At 44.3% G+C, this 17,830-nt stretch overlaps 3 protein-coding genes across 3 annotated transcripts in view; all 3 read right to left on the bottom strand.

Annotated features, from left to right (window-relative positions):
- POLR1B (RNA polymerase I subunit B) overlaps window positions 1–17,830 on the bottom strand; it is a 50,863-nt gene that overhangs the window by 32,601 nt on the left and 432 nt on the right. The window contains exons 2-5 of the mRNA XM_068232296.1: window positions 14,920–15,087; window positions 12,466–12,612; window positions 9,674–9,806; window positions 7,066–7,202 (exon numbers count right to left, since the gene is read on the bottom strand). Coding sequence (XP_068088397.1) covers window positions 7,066–7,202; window positions 9,674–9,806; window positions 12,466–12,612; window positions 14,920–15,087 — 585 coding nt within the window. The remainder of the gene's footprint in view (window positions 1–7,065; window positions 7,203–9,673; window positions 9,807–12,465; window positions 12,613–14,919; window positions 15,088–17,830) is intronic.
- LOC137504198 (uncharacterized) lies at window positions 466–4,398 on the bottom strand. Its single transcript, XM_068232295.1, has 2 exons — window positions 3,211–4,398; window positions 466–2,856 (listed from the first exon to the last, which is right to left on the bottom strand). Exons 1-2 carry the CDS (start codon window positions 3,473–3,475, stop codon window positions 806–808), a joined length of 2,316 nt encoding a protein of 771 aa, XP_068088396.1. The 5' UTR covers window positions 3,476–4,398; the 3' UTR covers window positions 466–805.
- On the bottom strand, window positions 4,411–5,900 carry LOC137571072 (uncharacterized). The gene is made up of 3 exons (XM_068279758.1): window positions 5,646–5,900; window positions 4,848–5,552; window positions 4,411–4,476 (listed from the first exon to the last, which is right to left on the bottom strand). Exons 1-3 carry the CDS (start codon window positions 5,706–5,708, stop codon window positions 4,411–4,413), a joined length of 834 nt encoding a protein of 277 aa, XP_068135859.1. The 5' UTR covers window positions 5,709–5,900.

Below are 17,830 nucleotides of genomic sequence, written 5' to 3'. Positions count from 1 at the left end.
CTGACCTGAGAATTAAAAGTCAATATAAACATACACAAGTCATACTTAGCTCCCGTGTAGTCTACTCCTCAATCTCTTTCTTCTCTCCCCCGACATGTTTGTCCACTGTGTTCAAAGGAATTTTCCGTCCTCCATTTTGAAAATGACCATTACCCCATAACAGCTTTCTGGTCAGCACACAATTAAACTGTAAAATCGCCCATTTGAGCAGAGGGAAACATGGACATTACCTGGCACATCAGTTGTCCTCTCAGCTATAACTGACAGCAACTGATAGATTTCAGTTCTGACAAAATGTTGTCAGAACTGGAAGGGATCAATGTCAGAAGAAAATGGTGAGCTTCTGAGAGGAACTGATGTGAAGGTAACTATGTAACGTTCATTTGAATTTACCTCATGCATTTATTTTAAATAATTTTACTCTTTTCAGGTTCCCTTTAAAGGGGCACTATGTCGAAAAGCCCAAAATTACTTACGGTAATTTCTTTTCCAGAAGTCGGAAGGACAGCAACCCTGAGACATGTCTCCCTCCACATTCACTGGACAGGAACTAGATTAAACAATTTGCATAATTAGGTAGGCAGGGCACACACATGTATATATATATCGTTATGTCCTTACCCCCTCAGTTAATAAAAAAGACTCCGCACATAATGATGCTTCCAATAACTTTTAATAAGAATAGCGGTGGGTAGTAAGGGTGCTGTCCTTCCGACTTCTGGAAAAGAAATTACCGTAAGTAATTTTGGGCTTTCCCAGAACGTCTCAGGACAGCAACCCTGAGATGAAAAACAAGAAATAATATTTAGGGAGGGATTACAGCCTGCAACACTTTTCTGCCGAACGTTAAGTCGGCACTAGACAATACATCTAGCCTATAATGTCTCACAAAGGTGTTCTGACTTGACCAGGTGGCTGCCTTGCAAATTTGCTCAACTGATGCTCCTGCCCTCTCTGCCCAGGAAGTTGATACTGCTCTGGTAGAATGAGCCCTGACCGCCGAAGTCAGCTGTTTGCCTTGTTGAGCATAAGATAGAGATATAGCCTGCTTGATCCATCTGGCTATGGTTGATTTTGAGGCCTGTTTACCCCTGAACTTTCCGGCAAATAATACTAATAATGCATTGGAAGTCCTCCAGGACTTAGTGCGCTGAAGATACTCCAGAACACATCTTCTAACATCTAGGCAATGTAACTTCTGTTCCTTCTGATTGGAAGGGTTATTACAAAAGGAAGGCAGAAAAATTTCTTGAGATCTGTGGAATTTCGAAACAACCTTAGGTAGGAAGGAGGTATCTAGACGAAGTGTAATTCTGTCGTCACTTATAACACAATATGGTTCGAGAATTGACAATGCCTGCAATTCCCCCACTCTTCTGGCTGACGTTATTGCTAGAAGAAAAGCAGTTTTGATAGTTAAAAGTTTATCAGAACTATCCACTAATGGTTCAAAGGGTGGCTCACATAGCCCCTGTAGCACAGTGTTCAGATCCCAAGATGGCACTCTACTATGGATTGTAGGTCGAATCCTCCTGAGTGCTTTGAAGAATCTGATGATATCTTCTTCCTCTGCCAATTTTCTGTCAAGAAAGACTGTTAATGCTGAAACTTGTACCTTCAATGTACTACTACTTAGACCTTTCTGGAATCCATCTTGAAGAAATTCTAAAACTGAATTGGAATGACCAGTATCTCTACAATTCGCCTCACACCAATTGTTGTATACCCTCCAGGCTTTAGAGTATATTTGGCGCGTCACCTTCTTCCTGCTTTGTAACAGTGTTTCCGATAACCTATTAGAAAATCCCTTACTTTTCAGTATTCGCCATTCAGGCTCCATGCTGAAAGATGAAGAAGGCTCAGATTGGGATGCACCGCTGGTCCCTGAGTTAACAGGTCCTCTTGATCTGGAAGGATCAGATGATCCGTAGCTAATCGTTGTAGCAGAGCAAACCACGGTCTTTTTGGCCAAAACGGGACAATCAAGATTGCTTCCGCCTGGTCTCGATAGATTTTGTTCAGTACTCTGGAAATCAAATGTAGAGGCGGAAAAATGTACATTCTGTGATGGCTCCAGCTGATCGAGAAGGCATCTACTACCCATGGTTCGTCTTGGGGACAAAGAGAGCAAAACATCCGGCATTTCGCATTGCTCTTTCTGGCGAATAAGTCCACTTGAGGAACAATCCAGTGTTCTGTCAACTGATGAAACACCCGGTCGTTGAGACTCCATTCGTCCTGGGACAGACTGCATCTGCTCAGGTAATCTGCTAGGCAATTTAGTGTCCCCTTCAGGTGAACCGCTTTTATAGACTTGAGACTGCGCTCTGCCCAATGCAGAATCCTTGATGCCTGCTGTTGCAGTGACTTGCTTCTTGTGCCTCCCTGGTGATTTATGTATGCCACCACTGTACTGTTGTCTGTACGTATCGTCACGTGGGTTTTCCATATCTGTATCTTGAATGCTAGTATGGCTTCCCAGACTGCTTGCAGCTCTCTGCTGTTCGAAGACCTGTTGCTGATCCGGCTTGACCATTGTCCCTGAGCTGTCAGAGAGTCCAGATGCGCTCCCCATCCCCAAGAGCTCGCATCCGTTGTTATGATGTACTGGGTTGGAAACTCCCAAAGATTCCCTGTTGACAGATGTTGTGGCTCCGTCCACCACAGTAGTGACTGCTTGACACTCCAAGGAATCATCACTCTCTTGTCCAGGGAGGAGAGATGCTTGTCCCACTTTGATAGGATCCAACTCTGGAGACTTCTGGAGTGGAGTTGACCCCACTGTATTGCAGGGAAAGATGAGGTTATTGTGCCCAATAAGGCCATCGCTTTCCTCAAGGATATTGTTTTCAGACTCTGAAAAGAGAAAACAGACTTTAACAACAAGGAAGATTTTTTGTCAGGTAGAAAAAGTCTCTTATTTGTAGTACATATCTCAAACCCCAAAAATTCCATCTTTTGGAGAGGCTGAAAGGACGATTTTTCCCAATTAATTAACCACCCCAATGTCTGAAGGAAGTCTATGGTGGACTGAGTCTGGGATCCCACTAACTCAACAGAAGGTCCCCAGATAAGTAAATCATCCAGGTAAGATATTACTTGAACAGACTGAAGCCTAAGCCCTGCCAAGACTTCTGCCATGATTTTTGTGAATAGCCATGGAGCCGATGATAACCCAAAGGGAAGGGCGACAAACTGAAAGTGTCTTACCTCTCCTTCTAACACCACCGCAAATCTCAGGAACTGTTGTGATTCCAGATGAATCGGCACATGCAAATACGCATCTTTTAGATCCAATGATGTCAGATAGGAGCTGTCTTGTAGTAGGTTCAATACTGAGCGGATGTTGTCCATCCGAAACTTTCTGTATCTTACTGCGGTGTTTAGCCTTTTTAGGTTTAAGATGAACCTGTAACTCCCTTGAGGTTTCTTTATTAGAAAGACTGGGGAGTAAAACCCCAGTGTTTCTTGACATTTTGGGACTCTCCGTATAACCCTTTTTTCCAATAGTAAGCTTACTTCTGACTGGAGGGCCTGGGCCTGAACTGGAGCTCTTGGGGAAGGGGTCACCCAGAATTGAGATGGTGGTGGGGCTATAAACTCTATCTTGTACCCCTGGAGAATAATGTTCAGTAACCACTTGTTTTTTCGAACTTTAACTGCCACTGTTCGAAAAAATGAGCTAGTCTGCCCCCCACTGGAATTCTGGCGTCATTGTTTTGTTGGTTGACCTGTAGAGGTATATGGAGTACTGGGTTTGGAACGCTGGGACTTGTTGGGAATCCATCTTCTTCTCTGGTTCCCCTTGTTTTCCTGTTCGCTTTTCCCTGAAACACGAAAGGAACGGTTAGGGCGGAAAATCTTTCTTTTATATGGGAAATTTTTCTTTTTATCAGCGGACCTCTCAAGTGTTTCTTCTAACTTGGTTCCAAATAACAAGCCCCCTTCACATGGAATACTACACAATTTTGATTTAGATGAGGTATCTCCCTGCCATGTTTTCACCCAGATTCCTCTTCTGGCAGAATTAACTAGGGCTGTGGTTCTTGCTGTGAGTCTGACTGAATCATCAGCTGCATCTGATAGATAGTTTGTTGCATGTAAAATTTTTGGGAAAAAATTCAAAAGTTCCTCCCTAGATACCCCTGAGGCTATCTGAGACTGGACTTCTACTAACCAAATTTTTAAAGATCTTGCTACCGCTGTAGATGCAATAGAGGGTTTGAAATTTAAAGATGCTGCTTCCCATGCCCTCCGCAAAATATTGTCCATTTTCTTATCGATAGGGTCTTTTAAACTACCAAAATCTTCGAATTGAAGATCTGATCTCCTGGATACTTTAGAAAGAGATGGGTCTAGTTTGGGTGCAGTCCCCCAAAACCTTTGGTCTTCAGGGCTATAAGGATATCTTTAATTTAGTGATTTAGGCCAGAAAGCCCTCCTATCTGGATTATCCCACTCTTTCCTGATAATCCCCTTAAAGCAGCCCATACACTCAGCCGATTTTCTGGCCGACCGATCGATCGCGATCGATCGATCGATCGATCGATCGCAAATCGGTTGGCCAATCGACCGATCGACGGCCGATTTCGATCGATTTCGATGGATTTCCATCGAACTAGCAGGGTGGAAAATTTAGGTCGATCTGATGAGATTGCTTATCAGTTTGCATTGGCCTTAATGGAAATCTGATGGCAAAAAAATGCCATCAGATCGAATTTCAACAGATTTCAAACTGAAATCTATTGGAATTCTATCCTGGTAAAAAATGTTCTAAAAACGCATCAGATAGATCATCAGATGCATTTCTTATCTGTCTGCTGCCAATCTGACGAGTGTATGGGCACCTTAAGACTACTATGCACTGGGATGAAAGTCACTTGGGGTTCTGACAATGTTTCATACATCTGATCTAATGGAGATAAAGTCTTTTGCTCTATAGTAATACCCATGGCTTCATGCATGGCTGCCAATAACTCCTTCATAAAGTCAGTGGAAAAAGCAAATTTCTGATTCTTTACAGTTTTTTCAGCAGATTTTTCAGTCTCTGAGGGTATCTCTTCCAGAGATGAAATATCCAATTCCCCTTCTGACATTTCTGAATCTTCAGAATCGTCATCTTTCCTTTTCCTTTTTAAAGTAGGGTCCCCTATGGGAACTGAACCTGAAGGACCTGGGATATCTGATACTGCCGGGGCTGCAGAGACTGCTGCAGGCACTGAAGGCATTTGTACATTAGATACTGCAACCTCTGGAACCTTGATAGTCTGCACAGCAGACGAAATTTCAGATCTAATCCATCCTTTTAATTCCTTTAACATAGTGGGGGTTTCTTCTCTAACCACCTTTTTAGTACAATCTTGGCATAATACTTTTGAAGAGGATGACATATAATTTCCACATATAGCACATTTTTTCCCCGATTTATGTGTTGCTTTAGAACCAGCATGTGGTGTAGTCTTGTCAGTTTTATCAGGTTTATCAGGCTTGTCAGGCTTATCAGCTTTGTCTTGTCTTGACCCAGATTTGGAATCTGATCTTTCCATTTTAGGCTGTAATAAAACCAATAAATACCAGCCATTAGCTCAGCCAAGCCTAATAACCCTCCTAAGGGATATGTAAACAATTACCACAATGTTACATACCAGAGAGGGTACGGAACTTGTCTCCACAGAGCCCTGGGAGGAAGATCCACCGGCAGCCTCCATAGTCAAACACAAAGTGAGACTAGGACATCAGCTTAATAGCTGATTTAAATAATTGCTTAATGCCCAACCCTTCTTGCATTATGCAAACGTTAATTCCTACCTGCTGTAGTAATCCCCTTAGCGTTCCTCCAGGCAATCCCCTGCAGCTGAGTGTGATGTGTCAGCAGACGCTGACTTCCATGCTGCAATGGCCGCTGGAACGCACGCCGGGTCAGGAACTTCCTGCTCCCGGCTTTCCGACTTCCGGTCACGTGAGGCGCCAGTCACGTGACCCTGGGGCGGGCAACTTCCGGATTCAGACGCCGCTTGTCCTCCGAACACAGCACAGGGGGAGAGGCCAGTGCGTGTAGCATGACCCCGCGCTGAGACAACTAGCCAGCGCCGACAAAGGGGATCACACCAGCCGCGGCTCCTGTGGACTCACATGGGTGGCCAGCCTTACCCCCTACATCTAGCATCCTGCTGGACAGGAAACAACTGAGGGGGTAAGGACATAACGATATATATATATACATGTGTGTGCCCTGCCTACCTAATTATGCAAATTGTTTAATCTAGTTCCTGTCCAGTGAATGTGGAGGGAGACATGTCTCAGGGTTGCTGTCCTGAGACGTTCTGGGAAATTATGCTGTTCCATTATCCCCACCATCAGTTACGTAATATGGACAGCATAAATTTCACCATAGAGCTTGTGTAAAAAAAAACAAAAAAACGCTCCTAACACCAATTCTTTTCTTCTACACAGCTGATCTGAGTCATGAAATCAGCTGTTAATGTGCTGATGCAACGGGCTGGCTGTTCCCTGGTAACTGCTAGAAGCCTTATGTCTCTCTCTGCCACAGCTGATTTATAACGTGGCTCACACACTTCAGAGCATGTTGTTGCTTTTCACATGTAGCTATAATGTAGCTTAATAAACAGGCTGCTAATTAGTTATTTACTTAGCTACAGGTGAGAAGCATCAACAGGGCCCTGGAGTGTGTAAGCCACATTACAAATCTGCTGTGGCAGAGAGGCTGAAGGCTGCCAACAGTTAGCAGGGAACAGCTAACCTGTCGCATCAGCACAGGAACAGCTGATTTACTGACATAGATCTGCAGTGTAGCAGAATAGAATTGGTGTTAGGAGCTATTTTTTTTTAATACAAGCTCGATGGTGAAATTTTTGCTGCCCATATTAAAATAACTGATTGTGGGGATAATGGAACGGCATAATTTTCACCATAGTGCCCCTTTAAGGTGGCCATACATCAGACAACTTGGTGGCTGCTCAGCCATCCGAATTGATTATTATAAACAAATCAGGGCAGAAACATGTTCACTCACAAATGATCTATTTAATGCTTTGTAGGACTGACCTTCAGTAAAAAACCCAGAGGAATGAAGAAGAGCTCTTTGTGATAGATGAAGTTCACCATTACATATCCATTCTCTAAATAGTGTAGATTCATGTTCACAGCTGTGTGCTCATCTCTAACACAGCGTACTGATATACCTATAACAAAAACACAAGAGATTACAACATTAACTAGTACCTGAAGTGACATATGACAGGATGAGATAAACATTGGTACATATAGTACTGGTCCTCATAAGAAATTGTCTTAAGTCCCTTTTGGTTTTTCAGTACAGCAAGAATTAAAAATGTTAGAGGTGTTATCTACGCAAATTAGCTTATTGAACAGCTTGTCACTTTTAAGGACACGTCCAAGGTGCTGATAAATAAATCCACTTAGCTGGGTCTTCTTTCAGCCCCTGGCAGCCGTCCTGTGCCCTCGCCGCACCGCTCCCCGCCGGTGCCCCAGAGTCCCCTCCGGTACCAGAGGCCTACTTGCGTTCCAGTAGCTCTGCGCCTGCGCAGTACAGTCCGGGTGTTGCCAGTGCGACTATGAGAGCCGCATAATGAAGCAGAAGCCGACCTGGCGAGGTCGGCATCTGCACCGGAGGGGACCGAGAGCCACCGGTGCTGCTGCGAGGGCACAGGACGGCTGCCAGGGGCTAGAGGAAGCCCCAGGTATGTCGATTTTTTTTTATTTCGGACCTTCCCTTTATGCCTTTCACACAACTTAAACTCTGTCGAGGTGGCCAATAATGACAACCTCTGCCCAGAGCCGAATCATCCACAAGGCAATCCAGGGCAGTTGCCTAGGGCCTAGAGAAATTCTAGGGGCCTGGTGGATGCTAGCCCCACCAAATCTTACTAAAAAAAAAAGCCAGGTTAGAACGAGTACAGCAACCCCTGACCTCCCACTCTTTCAGCAGCTCAGCCAGCGATCAGCCTGGTGGATTAATTTGGCTTAGTGCTAGCCAAGGGCAGTGTTCAGCTCACTCACTCCCTCCTGCAGCTCGACAGTTCTCATTCACCACACCACTGACCCTCCTACCCAGTGCCGCACAGCAACACAACACGTCGCTAGACTAGAAACGTGTCTGTATGACCTCCGCCCTGCAATGTCACCCAAGGGATTGAGTCCCGATCCGTGCTGGGCGACTCCTTGCATGTACATACGCCTTTTTTAGTCCTGTTTCGTGGAAAGTAAATAGAAGGCAAAAGGCCATCGTCTGGCAGGGAAAAGGTAGAGAATAAGGTTTTTGTGTATCAAAGTTCAAAGATACTTCTGTTCCTTTTACAGCTCAATGGGGCAGATTTTGCAGGAACCTGTCACAGCTACTTAGAATCAAATCTTTATAATAAAGCCATGAAACTGAAAAAAATATGACACTGTTCTATGTTATTAACGCTCTAGTTATCATTTATACTACACATAATTAAGTTTCTCAAGTTTATTTTTTTATTTTCTCCAATGTGTAGTTTACGTAAAGACTTTTTTTTCTTTACAAACTTTAGGTACCTTTAAATTTTGTTGTAAAGTCAAACAGATCAATACTGTGGTTTTCATTAATGTGCAATATTTTACTGTATGCATTGCTGTAATAATTAGTCATATGAATATACTTCTAGAGGTTTTCTCGTCCAAAAAAATAAACGATTCCTTAGGCCTGATGCAAGAAAGGCAAAGAATTTTGACACGCGCTTCCTGTTTTTGGATGCTAATGCCAGGGCCAGGTGCATTACCCCGGTAACATACATGCCGCTCAGCGTATCTGACATTGCTCCCCTGGCATTAAAATTGCTGTGCCTTGCCAAAATTACCCGCCTTTTGTGCATCAGGCCTCTTACCCCTCATGTACAATACTTCCTTAGATATACACAAACACAAATTAAACTGTAAAGTAAGAATGGGCAAACGGATGGGAGGAGCATAAAGAAATGGCAAGGCTAGGGGGTCTGTAAAAGGAGTAAGGCTAGGAACACTTAGCAGAAACGCTTGCATTGCGCAAAACGCAGCGTTTTTGCCTACAATGATAGTCAATGGGCTGCATAAAAAAAGGCATATATAATATAAAAAAACAAAAACAAAAAAACAAAAACAAAAAACGCTGGTTTTGTTGCATCATTTTCAAAAACATAACATAATGAAAGTTAATGGTAATGCAATGTAATGCGTTTTGCATGCGCCTTTATACGTTTTTTTTTTATTTATTTAAATTCTGCTGTATTTCCGCTTCCTGTTGACCTAGTGATTTGCATAAAACGCAATAGAAAAATGCATGAAAGATGCATATGCATTTTTTACATGTGAACCGCAAACGCATGCGAAACGCAAGAAAAACACATATGCGGGGGGAAAAAAACCACAAACTCACAAAAAACGCACACGGCAGAAAACGCGACCTTTCACGCACAGCCATGTGTGCACCCAATCTTAGGAAACAGAGGCAGAAAAAAAAGAGACCGCTGTCCATAACCCTTAAAAACCCATTGAAATAGATTCTTTGAATGAAGATTTATGCAGAGATTTGATACGTTGCATGAAATCCAGTTTTTGAATAAACTAAGATAGTCATGAAAATTAAGGAAAGGAAACGTTACAGTGGGAAACCAGAACAACCAAACTAAATTACCATATTCGGTGTAACCGCGGCCTCTACTTTTCCACTTCGGACGAATCATGGCTATAGGAAAATTCCGCCTTGGCATAATTAGCATCCTAATCACTTTCTCATTTCCGTTGATGATGAAATAGCCACCCATTTCCTAGAAGAATACAGTAAGATTTCAGTTTAGACTGTACACAAGTATGCATGCATACAGTAACTGTACAGAAGTCATGGAATCTTTGTTCAAACAGCACAAATGTAAGTGTCCACTGCAAAGGAAGGAAATGCATAACAATCGAGCACTATTCTCATATCATTCCCCTGATGGTCTCAGAATGAGAACTTACTGTTGATGAAAATACTGATGAAATCCAAAACAGCCTGACATAGCTGTCAGAATGAGTAACAATGGACGTGTCAAAAGATCCTGTGTTAAAGAGAACCCGAGGTGGGTTTGATAAATCACATTAGGACACTGAGGCATGTTCTGTATACAATGACCAGCCTCTGTGTACTTCCAGCGTTCCTCCAGCCCCCTACCCCCCCCCCCCTGGCTCTGCTGTCCCCCATAAAAAAAAAAAAAAGTGCCAGGCTAGCGACACGCAGGTTGTTGCTAGCCTGCTATTTATCTCTTCCTGTCAGTCACCGCCACTCCCCCGCCTCCTGTGTTACACTGCTCCCCGCATGTGTCTCTTCCCCCCCCCCTCCCCGTAAGCTTCCTCCAATCGGCTTACGGAGGTGGGGAGTGAAGGGACACAGGCGGGAAGCTGCGCTATACAGGAGGCGGGGGAGTGGCAAGTGAATGACAGGCAGAGGTATATAACAGTCTGCGTGTCGCTAGCCTGGCACTTTTTCTAATGAGGGACAGCAGAGCGTGCATCTGTGTCCTAATATGATTTATCAAACCAACCTCGGGTTCTCTATAAAGGGAACCTAAAGTGAGAGGGATATAGAGGCTGCCATATTTATTTCCAGACAATGCATATTGTCTGACTGTGCTGCTGATCTCCTCTGCCTGTAATACTTTTAGCCATAAACTCTGAACAAGCATGCAGATCAGGTACTCTGCAACAAACACAATTTGCTCACTCCCAGCTAGAGCAATTTCCTGCCTTTAACTGGTCAGCAGACACCAGTCAGCCAATCAGGTGTACTATTATACACCCTTTGCCTGCTGTACCAAATCTAGCAGGAATTGCATAAATTAGCATTCAGGTGGGAGGCTGCGGTTGGACGCAATCGTAGATTGCATCATTTACAGGGATGCCCCGTGTAGGCACATCTCCCACATGGTCCCCTCCCTAACCACTCACCTGTCAACTGCATCCTGGAAGCTACAAAAAAGAAATTTAAAATCACAAACACTGTTCTGCACGACAACCGGGGGCCCCAGTCCCTCTCACAGGCTGGGGCCCCCAAACCACCATGCGATACCTAGAGGGAAGTGCGGGCAAGTCCTGGACCTCTCACCTCCAGGGAACTCACACCCACTGCCTCTAAACTGAATGCTAACTGCAACAAACACAATTGTTAAAATTGTGATTTTAAATTTATTTTTTGCATCTTCCAGGATGCGGTTGACAGGTGAGTGGTTAGGGAGGGGACCATGTGGGAGATGTGCCTACACGGGGCGTCCATGAAAACGATGCTATCTACGATTGCGTCCAACCGAAGCCTCCCACCTGAATGCTAATTTATGCAATTCCTGCTAGATTTGGTACAGCAAGCAAAGGGTGTATAATAGTGCACCTAATGGCTGACTGGTGTCTGCTGACCAGATAAAGGCAGGAGATTGCTCTAGCTGGGAGTTAGCAATTGTGTTTGTTGCAGTTACCATTCAGTTTAGAGGCAACGGGGTTGAGTTCCCTGGAGGTGAGAGGTCCAGGGCTTGCCCGCACTTCCCTCTAGGTATCGCATGGTGGTTTGGGTGCCCCAGCCTGTCGTGCGGACCAGTGTTTGAGATCAGGTACTCTGACTAAAGTCTAACTGGGTTAGATGCATGCTTGTTTCAGGTGAGTGATTCAGCCACTATTGCAGACAAAGAGATCAGCAACAACAGTCAGCCAACTGGTATTGCTTAAAGAAAACCTGTAATGGAAAAAAAAACCCTCTGGAGAATACTTATCTTGGGAGGGGGAAGTCTCTGGATCCTAACAAGGCTTCCCCCGTCCCTCTGTTTAAGTACCCGGGTCCCCCGAATTGCGGCGAGATAAATATTTAACTACCGCGATCCAGTGCAAGCGCACTAGCCGCTCTTCATTCGGATTAAGGCGGAAATAGCTAAACCCAATCGATCCGCTCTACTGCGCTGGCGCGAGTCCTTTTGCACCTGCACAGTAGAGTAAATACGATCGGTTTCCAGAAGTGAACTGGAGGCAGGGAGTGGCTGCGGGGGACCATTACAAGCTGCTGGTTAAGTTCAACTCTTTTTACCCCTATCCCCCTACAGTAGTCCTTTAAATAAAAGAGCATTTTAGACACATCGACATGTCCATTCTGTCCGATGTCTGTTCTGTCTGATGAAACGATCAATAAAATGATTGTTTGTTGTTAGGCACCATCAACGCTATCCAACGTGATCAATCATTTCCTAAAACTGCATTGTTAATAGGCAGATTACTCACAAACACCTATTTTAGGGAGGCATGATTGTACTTTGTTGAGTTTTGTGGCATTATATTGCCTATCCCAAAAAGTCTCACAATACTTGTGCAGAAAGAACACAGAAACCAAACTTAATATCAAGCGGTCATAGTTCTGTTTACCACAATATTCCTACATAACCACACACCGACGTCTGTTATACAGCGTCTCACCTGCTCCTCCTCATGATGCTCAATAAGCTGTTTTGGGGAAAGGCCAAGCAAGTTGCAGAGTTTGGATTTTACCATAATGGGAACATATCCAAGGGACTGTTTGATGATACCCTTTGGGACATCATTCACTGACCAACTTACATCCGCCTGTAAAAAAAGAACATAAAACAGGGCGCAATCAATTTATACAACTGCCACAGCAAACAAATCACAGTGTGAGCAGAGACACTGCAGAGCACTTTTCAATCAGTTTTCCATTTTTTAAACACACGCTCCCATTGACTTGCGATTTTAATGCAAGTTTAGATTGTAAGCATTCGGGCAGGGTCCTCCTCCTTTCGTGTCCTACCTCATCATGCACCTCCATTACTGTGCACCCATGCTATGCATTTGAGTGAACTCAAATTGCCTAATCTCCATGCTCCCATTCAGTGCCTGACTAAGCATTACCTTGTACTCATATTGTGCTGCGTGATCTGTTTTTTCTTGTATTCCTGTATGTCACCCCTAAATATTCTCTGTAACCTAATGTCCAGCGCCGTGTAATATGTTGGCGCTGTATAAATACAATAAATAAATAAAGTAATTGGGAGCGTGTTTTTAAAAATGAAAACGGATCGAAAAGCGCTCTGCAGTGTAACTCTGCCCACAGAGAACAGGTACAGGTAAGTAGTTTATGCAAAAAGAATGCACACACAACACATCCCTCCAGCCCCCCCTTGAGGCCGTTTTGGGGGGCTGGAGGGATGAAAGAGATTTTTTATGTTTTTGCTTTAACCTTTCATTAGTGGTCACAGGGTCAGTGACTTCTACATCTTGGGGAAAGCCATGCTGCACTTCGGCGGGGAGGGGGGGGGGGGAAGGTCCCCCTCACCGCGGGCTCTCCCCTCTGCACTCCCCTCCCGCGTTGAATAGTTTCTGTATGCAGGCGGCAGGCAGCGGCAGATACATACCTTTTGTGCGCGCCAGCCTCTGACGCGACTTCCTGTTTATACACAGAAACCAAACTTCGTATCAAGCGGTCAGTTCTGTTTACCACAATATTCCTACATAACCAAACACCGACGTCTGTTATACAGCGTCTCACATGCTCCTCCTTATGATGCTCAATAAGCTGATTTGGGGAAAGACCAAGCAAGTTGCAGAGTTTGGATTTTACCATAATGGGAACATATCCAAGGGACGGTTTGATGATATCCTTTGGGACATCAGGAAGTCGCGTCAGGCGCTAGAGGGAGAAACGTCCACGCTGGAACGCACGGAAGGTATGTATCTGCCGCTGCCCGCCGCCTGCATACACAAACTATTCAACACTGGAGGGGAGTGCAGAGGGGAGAGCCTGAGGTGAGGGAGGGGGGGGGACCGCCCCCCCTCCCCACCGAAGTGCAGCATGGCTTTCCCCTCAAGCTGCTTCCCCTCCAGCCCCCCAAAACGGCCACAAGCGGGCCCCGGGACCCCCCGCGTGGGCAGGGGCTGCAGGCCCTATTGTTACGCCAGTGTATCAGTGGGAACATTAGAGAAAACACCTACCCTGCTCTGTTTCATTTTTCACTGCTCAGCCTGCCTGTTAATAGCCCTGATAAAATCACAAAGATGCTCTTCGGGGGCCGCATGACTGAATGGCCGCTGCTGGGAGTTGTCCTCCAGGCATGACTGGGGGGAATTAATGCCTAGATTCAATGTAATGTTTTCCAACATCATTTTATGTATGTTCTTGCCCCCCGGAGTGTGAAGTATGTTGACCCGGCCCTTGACCGAAAAAGTTTGGGGACCTCTGATCTAGAGTGAACTGCTGCAATCCCTCAAAATGCAGTAAAAGAGCCAACAATTAAACCTAACAGGAGTTGTAATTCTCCCCATCTGATATTTTTGTTTTTATTTTTTACTGTCCAAGTTAAAGAGACTCCGAGCTCACCCAAAAAAAGAAAGTTGTACTCACCAGGGGCTTTCTCCAGCCCAGTGCTGGTCGGGAGGTCCCACGCCGGCGTCCTGGCTCCTCTCCTTCTCCCCGCTCCGGAATGGCTGACAGGCCGCAGCCCGGGCGACACTCAGCAGAGTGTCGGGGCTGCAGCTTCCGCGTATGACGCGGCTGACGTCACACGCCGGCCGCCATGACGCGAGGCGGCCGGCATGTGACGTCAGCCGCGTCATACGCGGAAGGAGCAGCCCAACACTCGGGCGAGTGTCGCCCGGGCTGCGGCCTGTCAGCCATTCCGGAGCGGGGAGAAGGAGAGGAGCCAGGACGCCGGCGTAGGACCTCCCGACCAGCACTGGGCTGGAGAAAGCCCCTGGTGAGTACAACTTTCTTTTTTTGGGTGAGCTCGGAGTCTCTTTAACTTGGACAGTTAAAGAGATCCCATACAAAACGATTCTAAAAAAACAAACAAACAAAAAAAAAAAACCTCCAGCACATGGGCTTATTAAAAGGCATGTTCCAAACACCACTGTACTCACAGTTATCTTTCCACGGTAGGTGCACCTTCTCCCTCTGCATTCAGCCGGGTAAATCTTCGGGTCTTTACAGAGGCTTCCCTTGGGTACCATGGGAGGACTGATGACTGCATCCACAATAGAGAGGGACAGCCGATCATTTCTAAAGGAAAACTCCAGTGGCTTTAAGGCCTAAATAAAACAATATGTAAAAGTAGATTTTTATGATGCAATTCATTAACAACCTTTAGGCAAATAATATAGATAAGCTTATTCATTAGAGAACTTTATAGTGCATTTTTAAGTTTCTGTCTCAGTATTTTTTTCCCCATTTCAGCATTGCTAGCTCCTTCCAGAAAGACAGCAAGCATATACCTTTTAGGGCCTATTTCCACTACATGCAGAGTGGATGCAGAAAAACTGACTCCAATGAATGCCTACGGGAAAATCTGCATCAGAAAAATCGTGTTTAGTGGAAACAGGCCCATAGGCATTCATTGGAGTCAGTGTTTCTGCATCCAATCTGCGTGTAGTGGAAACAGGCCCTAACAGGTGACATGAACAACATGGACTACAATGTTCTCCCCAGAAATTTTTTCCAGCCGAGTGGCAGGAAAATGTAGCCAGTGGAGGGGAGCAGGGAAATACAGGGCTGGTGCTTCACTAAGGTAAGCAGGGCAATTGCCCCAGAGCCATATGACAGGGGACACAGGGAAATTACACAGTACACGCAGAGAAAAAACACAGTAAGGGCCCATTCATACTGAGGCAATTAGCGGCTGTTTACCACTAATCCCTGCCGATCACCAGCGATTCGCGATAAACGCAAACGCGGTGCATGGACAGCTTTTTCGTGATTGCTGAGCGATCGCAATGTTAAAAAAGCGCTTATTGTGATCCCTTAAAAATCATGAAATTGTACATCAAAAAGTGCACGTTTTAATGCCAAAATCGCCCCCGCAAAACGCTAGCGCTAACCGGTACCGTTTTGCAATCCCCAGTGTGAATGGGCATTAAGGTCTGGAACCCACTAGCAGCTCTTTTGTAAGCGCTTGTGATTTTAAAAGCTCTTGCTAATGCAATCCTATGAGGGGGATTTAAAAAAAAAAAAAAAAAAAAAAATATCACATTGCTCAAGTGGAATCACACAATATACATTAGCAAGAGCTTGTTAAATCACAATCGCTTAGAAAAGCACTGCTAGTGGGTTCCAGGCCTAAGGCCTCATTCCCACTATATGCGCTGCCGTGCGCATTTCGGCATCGCATATAGTGTGCGACACGCAAGAACAGTAGAAGGGAATAGACAGCTCTTCTACCATTCCCATCATACGTGCTGCACAACAGTGCAATGCGCTATCACACTGCTGCATGCATTTTTCGGACTTCTGACCCAATCACCATAAGCAGCGCAGCACAGATGGAGTTGCATTCTGACTGCACAGCCACCTGCACTAATTGATGTAAACGAGGCCTAATACACACATAGTAGTCACACAGAGACTCACACTACACATACAGAGCTTCAAGTTGTAGACATTGATGTGATTGAAGAACTGTTCCTCATGGACTTTCTTGCTGGCTCAAATCAACCATACTAGCTCTGGCAATACTGCCAGAGACTGCAGAGTGAAAGCGGACCTGAACTCAGAGCTTCCTCTCTGCTCTAAAATATACGCAACAGTATGACCCTTAAACAAAAAAAAAATTCTTTGTTACAGCTGACAAATCCTGCAATGAATCTGCAGTGTTCCTAATTCCTGATTTATGGAAGCAGACAAATTGTTAATATCCTGTGCTTTCAAATGAGCTCATCTACCATCACTGCCATGGCAGTCACATGACACAGGAAGAGATCAAATTACAACTTGTAATTAGACACAAATGAGGGGGGAATTAAACAGGCTAAACTCTATAAATACATACAGGGTGCATTTCTCTTGGTTTTCCTTCTGTCCTGTGCAAGAGTTCAGGTCTACTTTCTAAAGATGGTAACATACTGAGTCTGTAAAGGTGGCCACTAATGCTCGAATCTTTTTTTTGTCCAATCTGACCAACTCTATGTAGTAGAAGGCTAAACTGTGTAAATATATTGAATGGATACTTTAGGCAGTCCCTTATATTACACAGAGATGGAAAGATTGGACAAAGAAGGTTTGGATCATTAGTGGGCACCTTAAGATTTGTTGTTTTTTTTATTATTAGACGGCCAAATGTATAGATCAAATAAAATTTTCCACAATGTCCTATCAAGGATTAATCAAATGCAATCAAAATATTCCTACAAAATAAATCAAGGGAAAACGTATTTGATTTTTTTTTTTTTTTTAGACAACAATCAATAGTTTTTGTCGAATAAACTTTGTTTACAAACATTTTAGTAATGCTGGACCTACAAACAATTTTTCGGCAGATTACCCACCAGATCAATTATTTTCAGCATGTCCAATCTGAAAATCGATCAATTTTTTTTTAGCAATTTTCGGACCGATTTCCATAGAAATGAACAGAAATCGGTCAGAAAATTGTTCAAAAAATTGATCGATTCTCAGATCGGACATGCTGGAAATAAATCAACCTGGCAGGTAAACTTGCAAAAAAAATTATATGGTGTGAGTACAGCATGCTTTTTGGTCTCTCTCAACCCCTTATGCTAAGTACACAGGATACAATTTTCTGCCAGATTGATTATTTCAGATAGGTTCGATCTGATTTCCGATTGATTTACCGAACAATTTTCCTTTTACTTCGAAAGAAAACCGATCTGACAATACATTTGTCAGAAAATCATGTGTACCTAGCATTACACACTCCTGGGAGTTCTGGTTCACCATGAGCTTGCTGGGTAATCTATAACTCCAATAAACTTACAATTTTAATGATTTTGTTTTATCTTCTATAGTCGGCTATGAAGAACAGACTGCTAGTAGAAACTC

Source organism: Hyperolius riggenbachi, chromosome 4 (assembly GCF_040937935.1).
Source record: "Hyperolius riggenbachi isolate aHypRig1 chromosome 4, aHypRig1.pri, whole genome shotgun sequence".
Lineage (NCBI taxonomy): Eukaryota > Metazoa > Chordata > Amphibia > Anura > Hyperoliidae > Hyperolius > Hyperolius riggenbachi.
Note: the sequence above shows the minus strand (reverse complement) of the source record. Positions and strands in the feature narration are given on the sequence as shown.